Consider the following 18,078-nt stretch of genomic DNA (forward strand, 5'->3'; position numbering starts at 1 on the left):
ATACCGGCAAGTGGAAATTGGCTTTCAATTATATTTTATTAACAACTTATCCCAGAAGAGAAAATCCATTCAACAATCAAAAGGCATCGGGACTATATTTTTTGATAACATCCAAGAACATACTATTTGTTATCAAAACATACTAGACTTACTGTATGAATTCAGTAAACTGTATATTTCATTTTAAGAATTTCTTTGAATGAAATTAATGATTTTTCATAATATTAATTAATTATCTTTCCCATAGCATTGTGAAAAGTCCTGAAGCGCAGGAAGTGTTGGAAATCTACGATAGATTAATTGCAAAATTGAAAGAGCTTGATGATCGATTATTCAATGAATGGCAGAACACAGTTGCAGATCAGATCATAAAAAACTTGAAGAAATCTGTCTTGACGCGTTCGAAGAATAGAACGCAGTTGTTATTGAACTTCGATCCACAGGTAGATGGTAGTTGACAAATAACAATTAAGGTTGACAATTTTCGTTTTCAACTAGTTCAAAATCTACATTGTAATTTCAAGTAAAAAGAATTTAGAAGTTGATTGCATTCAACATATTTCTTGAAAATGCTGGTTGATTAATTTTAATCTTCATCAATTTTTATATTGATCACATCCGAGGTGAAAATAGTGTTTCCCCAATTCGTGCCATGGCTGGAGCTATTCTCAATATCATTCAAATCTATAAAAAATATAAGCTCCAATAATAAGATGAAAAACCAATGATTGAAAAACTTGAAAAGTTTGTGACATGGCTTTGAAAATTGTGGATCTTATCACACTTATCACGAAGCTTAGCTGTAATAAAGTAGAACCGGAGCAGAAAATGATTTCTTTAGAACTAAACTGTGAAATCCGCAAAGCAGCAACTCTTTACTTTTTAGGAAATAAACATGAGGATAGACTCATTAGCAGTTATAAAGCAGATTATTCAGATTTCTGGAGCTCTCACAAAATGTTGGGCTATGCTTCACAGATCCATTCACAGATTCAACTGGAACAATATTTATTTATGGCTTTATGATACATCTGTTATAGGACAATTTATATCACTTATGAAACTATCAAACTAGATGTATTTTCATGTTTCAGTTAACTATGTTATTGCGAGAAGTGCGCTATTTGAAGCTGTCTGAGGTTGATGGCATCCCAGAAGAAGCTCTAAAACTGTATGAGGATGCTGAAATGTACAGAAAATATACGATACAACTCAGTATAACTGTTGATTGGTGAGTCACTAATTGGTCTTATTCTAAATTTCGATACTTTTGCACAGATCCTGGATATTTATTCAATCATTCAGAATTGCACAACTCAAAAGGGTACCACAGGCTTAAGCCGAAAACGGCTCCAGCTCTAATTTATACAATAGACCAAATGTAGCTAGGTTATGTGTCACTTTCACATTTTTCAATTACACAGCAACAGTCAATATTCAACAGTATTCACCAATTGTTATGTTTATTGTGATGAGTAATTATTGTGAAGTTACCTAATTCAATATTTAGTACTATCAAATGAAAAAATCTATATTTCAAGGAATTGGAATTGAATCTTATAGGCATTTGAAAAAAAAATATTTGAAGGAATTGATGAATCTAATGTCAGTTTCTTTCTTGAACAGGTATAATCGAGTGCGTAAAGACAGTAGAGAAGTCGAATTTCAACTAGTTAGGGACCAAGTGAACGAAATCGATCGTTTGATCAAACAAGGGCAGACCGATCTCGATTGGACTTCACCTGGTGAGTCTCATCTATAATATAAATAAATGAATAATTAATGTAGATAGTAATCATCGAAAATGTATTGTATATTAGTGCTATTCTAACAAATTCCAGATATTTGGAACTCATTTTCACCCACTGTAAAAAGCAATCCCATTTCAAAGCTGATCACCCTTTATTATCAACTTAAATAAAGTTGTTTATTAACTACTAAATCATTATTCACATACGCCCAAGTTGGGATACCGTATTAGTAGAGATATTCATAATAAATATTCATAGTGGAATAATTACACCATTGTTCATCGCAGGAGGTATTATTCTAATTATGTTATATTCGCTTTAGAAAATGAAATTTTCCAAAAATGTATTTAGTTTCTGAATTAACAAACTGGAATTCATTCTACTTCGAATTGTAATGAAGTGACTGAAATTAGATTATTGAAATTTCAGAGCTATGGGAGTACATATCCACGCTTCACAGCCTAGTGGATAATTTACAGAGTGGTCTTCATAAAACGCAAGAAAATGTCAACCACATGAGAGGTATCATGATGACTTGGGCGAAAAGTCCCGTTTTCGAGAGGAAGGATTCGAAGAAAGATGCATTGCTAGCAATCGAGGAACGAGCTGAACGTATTAGTAAAAGGTAATTAGAACACTTCGTAATTATTTATTTTGTCTCTCATGTAATTAACTTGGTAGTGTATAACGGTTCATGATTAACTAAACCACGGGGGAGAGAACACTTGTTCTTCTTTTTTCTGTAACTAAACTCACTAAAAAATTCTGGAACCATCAGATTTATTGATTTCTATAAGACACCCAATCCTAATAGGTTACCTATAATATTCCTATTGAATACTCAAATTTCTATTGGCTGCTCAAAAATTCGATTGGTTACCCAACTTCTTTTCAGAAACTTACAAATGTAAGTGGATATCATTTTCTAGCGATTATAAAGATACAGCCCATAGATGAACAAACAATTGTTGAAAAATATATGAGATTGAAAAAAGAATGTAATCAAAATACTGTACATGGAAAAAATAGAAAGTCAAACTAGATTTTTATTTATCGTCCTCCTATCTTGGTAGAGAGTTAGTGGGATATGTCCTAAGCTCCGCTAATTTATGTAGATGCATAACAATATTATCTATAGTTATTCCAAATTGCTTTTTTCATATCATATACAGTTCAATAATTATTTTCTTAGTCTATATTATGTAAATTCATCTATAATTTTGCTGTATTGTAAGCTATTGTATATAAGTGTATAAGCCAGTATATATTGTAATCTACATAAATAAAGTACTCAATCAATCAATCTTGGAGGAAAATCCTTCCAGATAGATTGAAAATATAAGCATCAAATTCAAGACTTGAAGACAAGAAAACATCTTAACAATTTTTTATAGAATGACTACTTGCAACAAGAACCCCTCTGGTACCGTATATTATGACTTTTTTATAGTTTGACAATATGTAAATATTTTAAATTTTTCTTCCCCTGAACTACATTTCTTGGCGCACGGAGATTTGAATTAGATATTTATAATAATTATCAATTGTATTAAGATACAATAAGTGACTAGTCTCCTTCACTTCTTCTTCTTCTTCTTCTCTATCAAACCCTTCTGCCTCTCAGCGTAGGGTGCGTCTCCTTCACTAAATACTATATTTTTAATCATTTCCCCACATTATTATCAGGAACGCAGATATTGCTGCCGCTGGAGAGGAAATTCACAGACTTCTACAAGAAAATCGAACACTCTTCTCACAAACTGGCGATACTAATTCTGACTGTTGGACGGACTATATAAATTATATCGATGGAATAATATCTGATGGCTTATTCCGTACTGTCGGATGCAGGTGAGATAGTTCTCATCATGAACATTTTCATCAACGATAACGCAACTCTAATGAGATGTATCAACTTATTTGTAGTATTTCAACATTATGATTGATAACACGGATATCAATGACTTTTGTCACTACCACAGGTTCATTCAAACATTAGTAAGATACTATACACAATACGAGTTTCAGTTGTTACCCAATATCAAAGAGGGCTTCATTGAGAAACTGGGTTGCAGTGTACTGCACCCCCATCTTAGGAGTACAGTTGCAATATTATTTAGAATATTTTCCACAATACTTTCCACAGATGTGATATAGACTAAAGTTAGTTACACATACATCGATTTGCGGTCCTTATAAATTCTTTTAGATTGATCAGATGATGTTTGACAAGTTCCGCTTAATCTGGTAGAATTCATAAGGACGGCAAGAAATCGAACGTCCAAAAATCAATGTGTGTGTAACTGGCTTAACTGTTTGAATTCACTGGCAGTTGCGTAACTCGTGTCACCTCCTTGTGATTTAAGCTTATGTGAATTTATAAGACTCAAGGCAGCCCTACATGAATTTTGAGCCATTGCAATGAACTTTGCATTGGCGTTTTCCTTAGTAGCCTCCCGCAATCTATAACGATAATCCTGTGGTAACTATAACAATAGTTGAAATACTAGAATGAGTTTGCAATCCATGCATCATCTATCTATGATAATAAAGGAATGAATTGGCTTATACATGTACGGGATATGAAATTCATGAATGACGCATCATCACGTCTGAACTACTGAACTAATTAACTTGAAATTTTGCATATAGATTATTGATTTACCGAGGATGGTTATAGGCCTATTTTCAATTCTTCAAGATTTCATTACGTCAAGTTTTCAGTTTGTCTAGTTTTCAATTTGTCATGCTTCCAGCTTGTCTTCAATAAAGTTTGCAAAATACGTGAATTTATAAAAAAAAATAGTAATACAATAATAAGTGATAACGCGCCGGTCTAATAATCAAGAGAACCCGAGTTCGAATCTCGACCGGGGCAAACATTTTTGACCACAGCACAATCACATAGATACGGCCACCCCGTCTTTCAGAGGAGAAGATAAGCCGTCGGTCCCGACTACCTAAAAAGTAGTCGTCATCTCTCATCATCATTCCTCTCACTCATTACCCACGCAAAAGCCTAAGAGCATATGTAGTCATCACCCTCAGTATTATTATATTTATAATTTTTATTCATTTTAATTCATCAATAATTAATTCAATGAATAAGATAATTTTATAATAATTAAAATTCAATTATTGTTGATTATTGTTGAACCAACAGTTCTATTTAAGATGACAACTTTGAAAAGAACACAAAAATACTTATCCGTTTTGTTTTTGTTACAGTTTAGGCTACATAGCAGAGCACATGGATTCAGTGAATAATTTGGCTCCTCTTTTCGAAGCCCAAATGGAGCTACAAGAACCAGACATGGTTTTCGTTCCATCGCTTGATGTGGGATGTGAAGAAGGTTTCTGGGGCCTCATTCAAGGCCTAATCAATGATGTTATCCAAATGGCTGGATTAATTGATTGTATCAACGAACAATCACCGAATTCTAATTACTTGGTATGAAATATATTAATTTTCTATCCATGATATTTTTGCGATAATGAAAATATCAAATAACTGTTTTAATAAATACAGATGTGATGATTAATATAATTCATATTTTGCTCAGGTTATTGGTTTGTCAATAATATGGTTTTTCATGCCATAGGGCATAATATGTCTCTTCGCAAAACTACTATATTTATAATCTATACTAATACTAGAATATTATATAAGACATGTCATATTTTCATAGAATGTTTAGGGCAAGTAAATTAATTTCAGAACTTCCAATGCCTTATTCTTCCTTCATCTTACAATTGCTACTGTAAGATACTCCTTTGTGATTAATAGTCTGATTGTGGAACTCGATTTATAATTCAGTCTGTAACAGTTCCGCAGTTCCGTTCGCTACAAGAAAATAAATTGCATTACTCTTGCAGTGATGATTCCCGTTACTCTCGTACATTAGAATTCATAACTTCCCCATCCAATTTCTATCATTTATGCATTGAATTTCTATTTGAAACGCCAAAATTATTACAACAGCAACAAGTTGTTTCTACTGATAATTCATCTGATAATTCGTTCAACCGTTCATTTTTAATATCTATAATATCGCACTCATACTTTCAGCATGAAATTGAAAACCACGAAGTCATAAATGAAATGAAACAGGATATCATGGATAGTGTGGAGAAAGTATTGAATGAAGTAAGTGAATAATATGAAATACCTAAATAAATATTAGTGCTATAATATAATGTTATTACTTCCCACGTGTACGTTTCTGTACTGTACCTGGTAAGAAGTAAGAAAGTAACTCAGTGGCAGAATTCTTGACTGTTCAAATTCTAAACAAGTTCCTTTGTAGAATTGTCGGCATTTAAAGTTCGTATTAGAATTAATCAATAATTATTATAAAACGATTAAATATAAATGAAGAGCAAAAATCCTAAATGGATTAGTATATTATTTAAAACTTAATACCACTCAATAAATAATAAATACCAATTCCGGATGACTCTTATCCCTGAAAATATAATTTTCCCATTATTATTTCATATATTTGCTATTATAAATCATTTAATCTTTCTTGAAATTAGATGCTGATCGGTAATCATTACACCACAGACCTATTACAATATTATTTTGGTTTTCACATAGTGTCACATAGATTACGATTTCTGCCATATATTTTTGCATGTTTATGATAAGCACCCACAAAAAATTATATGCATGCATAAATCACTCATCAGTATGCATTAAATTTGCTTCTATTTTCAGGCAAATGAGTTTTGTGGAGGATTCGAAGTGTATTCGTATATATGGCTGGATGACAGAGACGTTTACATGAGTCAGTTCCTCGAATATGGAAGGCAACTGACCATTGATGAGTTGGAGGGAATGGCTATCGGTGAAATCCTTGAGCCACCAGTTCCAAAAGCTCCTACAATGGCGGATTTCAAAGAACAGGTCAGTTTTGAATGACCAATCTTTGTAAATTTATTATCGAATATTAATAATATATGTTGAATAAGTATTTATATTGTGAATTTCCATAATTGAAAAAACACAATTTTATTTTTGTCACATCCAAATTTATTAGACTTCACTCACTACCTCTGTAAACAAAGCCGTAGTGCATTCGTGTGACGTCAGCACAGGTAGGGCTCCTACACCAATAAAAATTAGTTGATTTCAGCTGATCTATATCTATTGGTGTAGGAGCCCTACCTGTGCTGACTTCACACCAATGCACTACGGCTTTGTTTACGGAGGTAGTGCTTCACTACAGATGAAGGTGTGTTGGTCTCAACACGAAACTGCTGTCCTGTGTACAAGTCTAATAAATGTGGATGTGACAAAAATGAAACTATACGTTTTTTCAATGAATGAAATGTTTTATGACATGCTTATTGAATAATTTTGTAAAAGTACTAAAGAAGGACTCGTGAATGCTTATTGATTCTAGATTTTAGAGTAGAATGGGAAAGATTAGAACTTTTTAATTATAAAATAATAATAATTTATTGTACTCTAATGGAAAATTGTAATTAGGAAATGATATTCAATTAGATCATCAGTTTTGATTTAGAGTATTCCATATGATGTCATATTGTAACTTGTGTAATACTAGAGTATTCCATATATGATGTCATATCCGAACTTATGTAAGTTGATACTAAACTGCGTTTAGTCGCTTTCTCCAAAAAAGTTGAATTAAACTCTAGTAAAACACATAATTAATTTAATTAATTTTGAAGCACATTATAATGAAAAATAGATGACCATACCTTTATTAAACGGGTTCAATAGTTAAAGCAAATTTGGATAAATCGACCCTAAATGTAGCTTCTACAATAATTTTAATAAAATGTAATTTTCTGTGGCTGCTTCAAAAATAAAATATAGTAAAAAAAACTTAATCTTGCATTTTACAACTCATCGTTTGTATAAGACTGTTTCATTTGCCTTCTTAATGAGCATTGCTTATAAGTGACAATATAGCGTCTTATTAGTGACAAGTCGGAAATCAGTAAATGTATGTTGACGTGTCACACTGATTTAACAATTACTTATTTATCATAATGAGGAGAGCACTGAGAAAGTAAGCCTTAATTTATATTTCTTTTCTAGATTGATAATTTTGAGAGTCTCTATACTGAAATTGAAGAGCTCGATAACATACAGGTTTTCAATTCATGGTTTCAAATTGATATACGGCCATTCAAACAAGCTCTGTTAAATACAGTATGCAAGTGGGGTCAAATGTTCAAAAAACACTTGATAGAACATGTCACTATAAGGTTTGATAATTTAATGGAAGTAGTTTCTCGCTTTGGGCATACACTTTGCTTGGAAATTATAAAAAACTTCCAGACTATGGTTGAATCATTTTTATTAATCAAACTCAACTTGTTACTTTCCTAAACTTAAATGTTTATTACCTTCCATTTTCTCTTCTTTTTTACATTTCTTTCATTAATTTTCAGCTTTCTTGCAAATAAATTTTCCTACCCCACTCATTAAATAAATTGTGATCATTGTGGCTCATAGAATTTCACTCATGCATTTTATTATTATCATAGAATGCATGCCTCTCAATTAAGATCTAGATGCTTGAAAATGTAATGGCTAAAGTGCATAAAAAGTAGTTTACTACCAAATACTGGTCAAAATCCTTATGCCTCAACCTATTTCTAATTCTTTGCTGATTAAAACAAATAATATAAGATTTCACAATTTCATTCGAATTACTTAATGCCTTCTTGACAAGCTGTTCTTTTATTTTTATTCTCTCCAATTAGAAAGATGTTTCTATGAAGTAACGGTCAAGAAAATGATCAAGATCTATCAATAAAATTTATTTATCTATATTAAATTTAATTCAACTGAGAAAATTTTTAACTAGCTTTACTACTTTTTTACATATTTATTCACTAAGGGTTGATTTTCTATCTATAATCACTGGAACTCAAGTAATTGATAAATCTCAAGTTTGGAAATTTTGTTTCATGTACAAATGGTGCATGTTTCATTAAAAATCGTTTCCTACTTGAAAACTTCACGTCTAATAATCTTCATTAGTAAATCTATGGATGCTTGGCCAAATTTAATATTCACCCAGTCTCTAGTCAGATAATCATGTTTTTGAGTAATTTTTATTGTAAAAGAGTGTTGATATTAGTTTGACAGATCTGAATGAGTTCATTCATCAAGCCGACCAGGGTCTCCTGCAGCCGATTGAGGAGGGCAACTACGAAGCACTGGTGAATGTGATGGGCTTCCTCATGCATGTCAAAGATCGCCAAGCGGCAACCGATGAAATGTTCGAACCGATCAGAGCAACCATCAACTTACTCAAAATGTACGATCAGGAACTACCAGAGGAAGTCAACGTTCTACTACAGGTGAGATGTTTGGTCATGGACGTGATTGCAGTGATCTCCTTGATAAAAGATTAAAAAATAAATTTGATGTCCAATGTTTTTTCAAGCCAAGTGCATCAATTAATGCAGTTGTAGAGTCAGCTAGGGAGCAAACTAAAGACTTTGATGAAAATGACTATCTAATTGTACTAGGTGGCTCAAATAATATAAATGAACCTAACTTGAATCATCTTCCTCAAGTAACAGAAAAAATCAAGGAAATTGTGCCACTCAGCAAAAAAACAAACTTAATAATAAGTACTATTCCTAATAGGTTTGATAGGCCAGAATTAAATGAAGCAATCAATTCGACAAACAAATCAATCCATAATACAATCAACAGCCTAAAAAATAAGAATATTCTAAACAACTGGGGATTTGTTTTCTAAATGAAAGGCTGAAAAGACATAACTTCACTAATCATGGGTTGCATCTAAATCGATCTGGCAAAGTAATCTTTTGTAATATATTGGCAGAGCTGATTGAAAGCCGTTTGCAATCCTCTGGTTTAAAAACAGTCAAAAAAACAAATAACGATTTTTTAGTAAATTGGCTCAAAACAGGGAAAGGGAAATAGCTACAAATGCTAGAGATAGAGTAGCACAAGATGGTAAGGTTTTTAGTATTTATCATCAAAATATTCAGTATCTTCGCAAAAAAATTGACAGATTAGAAGTATTTCTTAAACAGGAGGATCCTGACATTGTTATTTTCACAGAGCATGGCTTAAAAATAAAGGAAATAAATCAAGTTAGGATTCCAGGCTATTCACTGAGATCAGAATTTTGTAGAATAGCTCATAGAAGTGGTGGTGTATGTATATTCACTAGCAATGCTAAACATACCCAAACTTATGAACTGGATTTTGTTAAGAGATTTTCTGTTGAGATGGATTTAGAGGTGACGGGACTAAGGTTAAAAATTGATGATCGATTTGAGGTAGCAGTGTTAGGTATCTATAGGTCACCAAATGGAGACTGGCAAAAATTTTGTGAGCTGCTCCATACACTTTTGGAAATTACAACCGCTCGTTTCACAAATGTTATAGTAGTAGGAGATTTCAATACCGATTTTGCCAGGCAGGATAAAATGACAGAGGATATTAGAGATATTATTAATATGAATAATTTAGAAATTAAGGTCCACGAATATACAAGAGTAACTCGAACTTCACAGACAATTATTGATAATATCCTCACAAATATAGAAGGTTGTAATGTCAGGTTAGGTAGCTCAGATCTATCAGATCATAACTATCAAATTTTAGATGTTAAGTTGCAGGGCCAGAATCCAAGCAGAAAAAAAACTTTTGTGAAAGAAATTCAGCAATATGAGCTAGGAAATATAAATTGTTTGAAGCAGGAACTGCTTCAAGAAAATTGGAGTAGTGTTTATAACAGTTGTAACCTAAATTACAAATATAAGCAATTCATTGATACTCTAAGATTTCACATTAGTGTATGCTGTCCAATAAAAAAAGTCAAAGTAAAAAGTAAATTAAACAAAGTAGATGAATGGATAACTGAAGATATTCTTACTCAAAGAAATATTGTTAGGGAAGCTTATGAGGAATTTAAATTAGTGAGGGATGTTCCGAGTGAAGTCAAATACAAATGTCTAAAGAAAAACTATGCAAAAGAAGTGAGGAAAGCTAAGTGTAAGAAAACAGCTGAAATATTAACAACTAGTACCAATTTTAACTCTGCTGTTTGGGAGGTAATTAATAGAAATAGGAGAGCAGCTCAAAAAGATACAGTTACTAATGTCCCTAGGATAATCGATGAACATGGAAATTATATGGATGATAGTATAGACATTTGTAACTTTTTCAATAAGTATTATCAACAGGTTGCATATAATCTCCAAAAGTCACTGAACACTAATACTTATAATACAACTACATTAAATGCTGAGCCAATTGAAAAGGTATTTAAATTTCATCCATTATCAAGAGATGAGTTGTCAAGAATAATAAAAATTTGAATAACAAAAAAACAGTAGGATTGGATGGGGTCTCAAGCAAAATTTTAAAAGAATGTGAAAATGAATTACTGGACCCTTTATTGCATCTCCTTAATACTTCACTAGAGCAGGGTATTTTCCCTGATGATCTGAAACAAGGAAAAATTTTGCCAATTTTCAAGAGCGGTGATTCTGAAAGAGTTGAAAATTATAGACCCATTAGTATTCTAAATGTAATAAGTAAAATTTTTGAAAGAGTAGTTTTAAATAGGCTATTGATGCACCTGGAAGAAATTAATTTCATATGTGATGAACAGCATGGGTTCCAGAAAGGGAAATCTACTAAGACTGCAATAGTATCCCTTGTTGAAAGACTAATAGATATAATAGATTCAGGTGAGAAGGCAGCCGCAATATTTCTTGATTTATCCAAAGCTTTTGATTGTGTGAACCATAGAATATTATTGGAAATACTAAAAACTGTAGGTGTGAATGGTATAGAACTAAAATGGTTTGAATCATATCTCATAGGTAGAAACCAGTGTGTTGAGCTTACCAAGGTGGATGGGAATGAAATAGTAAAAATTAAATCTCAAAAACTGGAGGTCCAGGCTGGAGTACCTCAAGGCTCAATTCTGGGTCCCTTACTGTTTCTGTTGTATGTGAACCAATTACCAAAAGAGTTAAAAGATCACAGAGCTCTGTTGTTTGCTGATGACACATCGCTTATCTTTAACAATTATTTATTAGATAGTCTAGAAATAAATGCTTTTACTGGAGTACAGTCAATTGTCCAATTCTTGAAGCAAAGGCAATTAACAATAAATAGTAAGAAATGTCAATTCCTACAATTCAAAAGTAAATATAATTCAGTAGAGGATAGAGAAATCTATGGATGCTTGGCCAAATTTAATATTCACCCAGTCTCTAGTCAGATAATCATGTTTTTGAGTAATTTTTATTGTAAAAGAGTGTTGATATTAGTTTGACAGATCTGAATGAGTTCATTCATCAAGCCGACCAGGGTCTCCTGCAGCCGATTGAGGAGGGCAACTACGAAGCACTGGTGAATGTGATGGGCTTCCTCATGCATGTCAAAGATCGCCAAGCGGCAACCGATGAAATGTTCGAACCGATCAGAGCAACCATCAACTTACTCAAAATGTACGATCAGGAACTACCAGAGGAAGTCAACGTTCTACTACAGGTGAGATGTTTGGTCGTGGTCGTTTTGTATGTTGATTAATTGTCAGATTTGAACTTTGATTTTAAGAATTCAGATTTAGAAGCTTTCAGTTTCAATAAGCTTGAAATTAAACTTCTTATTAATTTGTTTGTCATAATGAAGTGAGCAACGAGTCACTTGAAAAAGCCCATTTATTTCCTTTTTTCTCTAGTTAATGCAATCAAAGGAGAGAAACCGTTTTGGGTTTATCCTTTGGTTCTCTCCCAATCATTTAGTGACTGTGTGAATGAAATAAATAGATAAATAACCTTCGAAATTGATGGCCAGTCTAGCCAAGGGGACTATAGCGCCGGGGTCATATCAACTACACTGTTGGGACTATAATGCGCCGCAACCTATTGTTGGTTAGTACTTCCAGTAAGTTCGTGGGTTCGAATCTTTCACGGGGTCATGGAAGTTTGATCATTTCAACTTCAACACCTAATTCCATTACCATCGCTTAAGCCATAAGCTTATGTACGCATCATCTATAGAACATAATGTAAAACCAAGTAGCATATGCCTTACAACAGTTCCTTATTTATTCATTATTTCGCTATAATAATGATTTTTATTATAATTATTAATATTCTATTATTTATTCATTATTATTATTATTAATTGGACAACACTTTTGAGAATTTATGTAAGAAATTTTCACTCTCTATCCTATAACGATTAAATTTTGTATTAACCTTTCACAAATGTTATCATGATGTTTTGATTGTTAGCTCTGCAAACATCTTGTGGAAATCTTTTTGATTTACTCAATTTTTTTTGCCAGTTGAAGATTGGCAATTTTGGAAATTGAAGTTTTACTTGAACAACTCTCCTTTTTTAAAACCTCTTTCATTTGTTCTTATCAATTATTAGCATCATTCATTTCAAAATTGACAACACATATTTATTATAGTATTATATAGCTATGCACTGTTAGACTGATGCACAGAGTTTGTTATACACTGATCGAAAATTCAATATTTTATTTAATTTCTTGTCTTCATCATTTTTTATCATAAAATTATGATTGATGTAACTTCTTTGTAATTTATGTAGGGCGACATGAGTAATAAAGTATCTTGAAGATTTGTAAACGCGGTACTAATAGAAAATATTATAATGTTTATCGATTGTCCCCATTATTGAATTATTAAATAATACAGTATACTTACTTACTTCCAGGGCCATCTATATCTAAGTTGATATTTGGCCGCACCAACAAATGTCTCCACGTAGTTGAGACAATGCAGTATACGTATACGGTACTAAAAAATTTATAGTCTCTGTAAATTAATATTTTATCCATGCAGTGTACAGTAGGCCTACTAAAAAAATTATAGTCTCTGTAAATTAATAGTTTATCCCATTATTGAATACTGCAGTTGCTCTCCATCAATCATATCTAATATATCGATAATTATTGTTGTTTATATAGGTACCTATGAATTGTTGTTAAAATTTATCCCATTATTGAATACTAGTTACTATTCATCAAGCATATCTCATTTTTGTTTAAAACTTATCCCATTATTTACACTGCACTTACTTTTCATCAAGCACAATATCTAATTATTGTTGTTTGCAGGAGTTGCCGGAGCAATGGAACAATACAAAAAAGATAGCAATAATGGTGAAGCAACAGGTGGCTCCGCTGCAGGCTGCCGAAGTGACGGCCATCCGCGACAAGATCGCCGCATTCGACGTCACACAGAACCAGTACAGGGAGGTCTTCAGGAGGTCGCCATTCCTCAAGTCAGTTCTATCACCACAATTGTTGATTATTCTTAGGATACTGCTTGTTTGTTGAATCATGAAGATTGGGGTGGAATGAAATATGAAAGCATACTAAACAGTTCTCTTGTTGTATAATCATGAATATCAGGGTGGAATGGAATATGAAAGCAAACTACACAGCTCTCTTGTCTCTGCATGTAAAATATTTTTTTATCAAGATAAGGAATAACTTATAAAATGGACTGACAGCGTTACGAATGAAGGGGTATTCCAGAAGGCGGTGGAAAAGAGATCTCTTCTGAATTTTCTCAGGGACAGACGACATTCTTGGATTGAACACACAATAAGACACGACGCATTCACGTCAAGTATTCTGGAAGGTACAGTTGATTGATAAAGGTGGTCGTGGTGGTCGTGGGAGACCCCGGCTACAGTTTTTAAGAAAAATGACGAACGATCTGGGTGCTATGAGCTATGTACAATGGAAGATAGTAGCAATGGACAGATTTAGATGAAAGGCTGTCAACCAATCAATAGATTGAGCTGAAAGAAGAAGAAGGAATAACTTATCATGAATTCTCCTGCAGCTTGATTGATCGATTCAAATTAATATTTTTTAGGCATAAGTGTGAAGAACCCTATGTGAAAATTGTTAATGTTGGTGGAAATTTAGATTTATATTTTTTATTATTTTTCTTACAAATTGCCACGTTACATAAAATTTGAGTATTACTCATTTAGGGAGGTCTTCAGGAAGTCTCCATTCCTCAAGTCAGTTCTATCACCACAATCATTGATTATTCTAAAGATAACGCTTGTTGAGTCATAAAGATCGGGGTGGATTGAAATATGAAAACAAACTATACACAGCTCTCTTGTTGAATCATGAAGATCAGGGTGAATGAAATATGAAAGAAAACTACACAGTTATCTTGTCACTGCATGTAAAATATTTTTTATAAAGATTAGGAATAACTTATCACGCATTTTCCTGCAGCTCGAATTGATCGATTCAATTTAATATTTTTTAGGCATAAGTGTGAAGAACCCTATGTGAAAATAAGATTTTTATTTTGTATTCTTTTTACAAATTGCCACGTTACATCAAATTTGAGTATTACTCATTTAGGGAGGTCTTCAGGAAGTCTCCATTCCTCAAGTCAGTTCTATCACCACAATCATTGATTATTCTAAAGATAACGCTTGTTGAGTCATAAAGATCGGGGTGGATTGAAATATGAAAACAAACTATACACAGCTCTCTTGTTGAATCATGAAGATCAGGGTGAATGAAATATGAAAGAAAACTACACAGTTATCTTGTCACTGCATGTAAAATATTTTTTATAAAGATTAGGAATAACTTATCACGCATTTTCCTGCAGCTCGAATTGATCGATTCAATTTAATATTTTTTAGGCATAAGTGTGAAGAACCCTATGTGAAAATTGTTAATGTTGGTGGAAATTTAGATTTATATTTTTTATTATTTTTCTTACAAATTGCCACGTTACATCAAATTTGAGTATTACTCATTCGACTGGCGACTTGTCAATTACAAAATCTATTTACAGAAGTTATTGACTTCTTTATTTTATATTTATATCAATATTGAGGTTTCTGCGCAGCATTCAAGGATACTCAAGACTATATCACATAAAAATGAAACAATCCGAAGTGAGTGCAATGTGCAACCGTTAGCAGAAATCATTAAACAATATACATATGAGAATAATTGTCTATTATAAGCACTTCCGAAAGCAAAAGTGGAAGGTCATAGCTCTAGCAAATCTGAGGTAATCTGAATATCAAGAAATTGTCCAAGTATTTTTATTTTTTATTATGATTTGTCTAAAAGATTATGTAAGAGGTTGAGTTTATACTTTTTATTCTTTCAAATGACAATAAGATGATATTATTATAAATGTTTTAATTATTGAATGATAAACACAAATAATGAAAAGTTTTTGATCAGCTGTTTTAGCACACTTGAAATTTGGTCAATCTGAATGTCAACGGAAGTTTAGGTTAGAAGTTCTATCCTACTCTGAAAATCGAATTATTTGAATAGTTTATAATATATATCTTATCTGTATTTTATTCATCCAAATAAAATGATAGTATATTATTGCAGAATACTTTATTGAATTCTAGAAGCATAAAATGATTCCGTTTATCCACCATGTTCCGTGATAAACGCTGTAACTAGGAGGTTTGAGGTTAGATTCTATTATACTCTGAAAATTGAATTTTAATAGTTTATAATATCTCATTTGTATTCCATTCATCGAAATAAAATTATAGTATCTTATTGCAAAAACTTTATTCAATTCTAGAAGCATAAACTGATTCCGTTTCATAAACTATTTTGTAAACACGTTCACATCAAATCAGAATCAGCTGACTTCAAGGTTATTTTACAGCCCTAGGGCCGTAAAAATTTTACCGGCCTGGTCAGAAAACAATCACTTTCGGCCTCCATATGACGCACGTAAACCAGCTCATTACATCCAAGTGGGGCGAAAAAATTTTTTCTGCACTCCAGATTTGCAACATGGCAAATCAAAATAGTTGGTGGGTTAAATGGAGGATTAGTGCACGAAAACAAAAATTAAGTTGGTAACAATGACTGTGGTTAGATTTAGATGAGAATCATTTCAATGGCTACCCTACATTTATGATAAAATCCCAATCTAGAAATCCAAAACAAGAATGATGTTCATCTAAATCATAATTAAATAATCATCATTTACGAATTCTCATCATTTAATAATAAATAATAGTTCTTTTCTATTGATAATAATTATCAATAATATTTATTATTATTTCAACTGCAAGAAATGAGAAAAGTAGCAAATATACATTCTATAAAATTCGAATTTTGAGGTTAAATGATTACCGTTCGATATTCATATAAATAGAAATAATAAAAAACATAACAATACTACAATAAATATTCTCTGTTGTCTATGTTATTTTTATAAATATTTCTCAGTTTACATTGAGCATTTTTCTCGGTAATTTGAGCAAAAGTCTAAATTTTTGAATCGTGTTTCAGTAATTTTTAGCTGGATGAATAAACTTAGGTACGATTCTTCCCGCTAGGTCGCGCGCTTGTCGGTTCAGCCATCTTGTTGTGTTCAGCCATTTTGCAGCTCGGTTCAGCCAACAAGCTGCTGGCGTATATGCTGAATGTGAATTTTTTGTTCTATCTGTATTTTTTCTGATTCTTGAATGAATAAAAATGAGAATTTTGGCTGAGAATTTTCAACTTCAATTGGATTATTAATTTTTAAATGAATTAAGATTGTTATTAATAACAGCATCACACACACAAACATTTGATGGATTTCAGCTATCATTTTACCCATAATTATTCATTTTTCATATTCAATGGTAACTGTAGGAAAATTTTAATGTGAAATACATGAGCAAAGTTCCTCTGCTGCACTCAAGAAGCCATTCCGCCCTCGCCTACGGCTCGGGCGTAAACGTTTCTTTCGGTGCAGCAAACTGTCACTTTGCGCACTAGTTGCACAAATAACTATTCTGCTCCTATAGAGCATTCATTCGAAGTGATATCTTTTTCAGGTATAAGTGTGAAGAACCCTATGTAAAAATGGATAATGTTGGTGGAAAAATTAGAAGCTATGAGAAAGAGATGCAGAGGATACAAGAATCGGCTTCTCTATTCGAAGTCAATGTTCCAGATTTCAAATTGCTCAGGCAATGTCGTAAAGAGCTTCGCATGCTGAAGGTAGGTGTTTTATCACAAATTGTATCACAATAGTATTATTGTATCACAAATATTCACGTTGCGATTTCAAACTTCAAGTTCCGATTCTGAAACTTCTCATATAGAATTTTTCGAGAAAAGATTATGGTTTTTTATCAAATTTCTTTCCTTATAATGTCATACGGTACCGTATATAAATATTATGTACCAATTTCTAATTCATTCTGTTTCATCTAGATTCATTATTTTTGAAATAATATTTGAAGTGGTGATTCATTAATTCAACTCATTATATACCTGTATGA

At 32.3% G+C, this 18,078-nt stretch overlaps 1 protein-coding gene across 1 annotated transcript in view; it reads left to right on the plus strand.

Annotated features, from left to right (window-relative positions):
• The window catches only part of LOC111052811 (dynein beta chain, ciliary), a 124,720-nt gene that overhangs the window by 28,977 nt on the left and 77,665 nt on the right, over nucleotides 1-18,078 (plus strand). Inside the window, exons 13-24 of the mRNA XM_039441609.1 lie at nucleotides 248-443; nucleotides 1,095-1,231; nucleotides 1,627-1,745; nucleotides 2,181-2,376; nucleotides 3,438-3,602; nucleotides 4,980-5,202; nucleotides 5,821-5,898; nucleotides 6,472-6,660; nucleotides 7,825-7,994; nucleotides 8,876-9,098; nucleotides 13,889-14,055; nucleotides 17,629-17,794. Coding sequence (XP_039297543.1) covers nucleotides 248-443; nucleotides 1,095-1,231; nucleotides 1,627-1,745; nucleotides 2,181-2,376; nucleotides 3,438-3,602; nucleotides 4,980-5,202; nucleotides 5,821-5,898; nucleotides 6,472-6,660; nucleotides 7,825-7,994; nucleotides 8,876-9,098; nucleotides 13,889-14,055; nucleotides 17,629-17,794 — 2,029 coding nt within the window. The remainder of the gene's footprint in view (nucleotides 1-247; nucleotides 444-1,094; nucleotides 1,232-1,626; nucleotides 1,746-2,180; nucleotides 2,377-3,437; nucleotides 3,603-4,979; nucleotides 5,203-5,820; nucleotides 5,899-6,471; nucleotides 6,661-7,824; nucleotides 7,995-8,875; nucleotides 9,099-13,888; nucleotides 14,056-17,628; nucleotides 17,795-18,078) is intronic.

The sequence above is a fragment of the Nilaparvata lugens genome, chromosome 1 (assembly GCF_014356525.2).
Source record: "Nilaparvata lugens isolate BPH chromosome 1, ASM1435652v1, whole genome shotgun sequence".
Classification (NCBI taxonomy): Eukaryota; Metazoa; Arthropoda; class Insecta; order Hemiptera; family Delphacidae; genus Nilaparvata; species Nilaparvata lugens.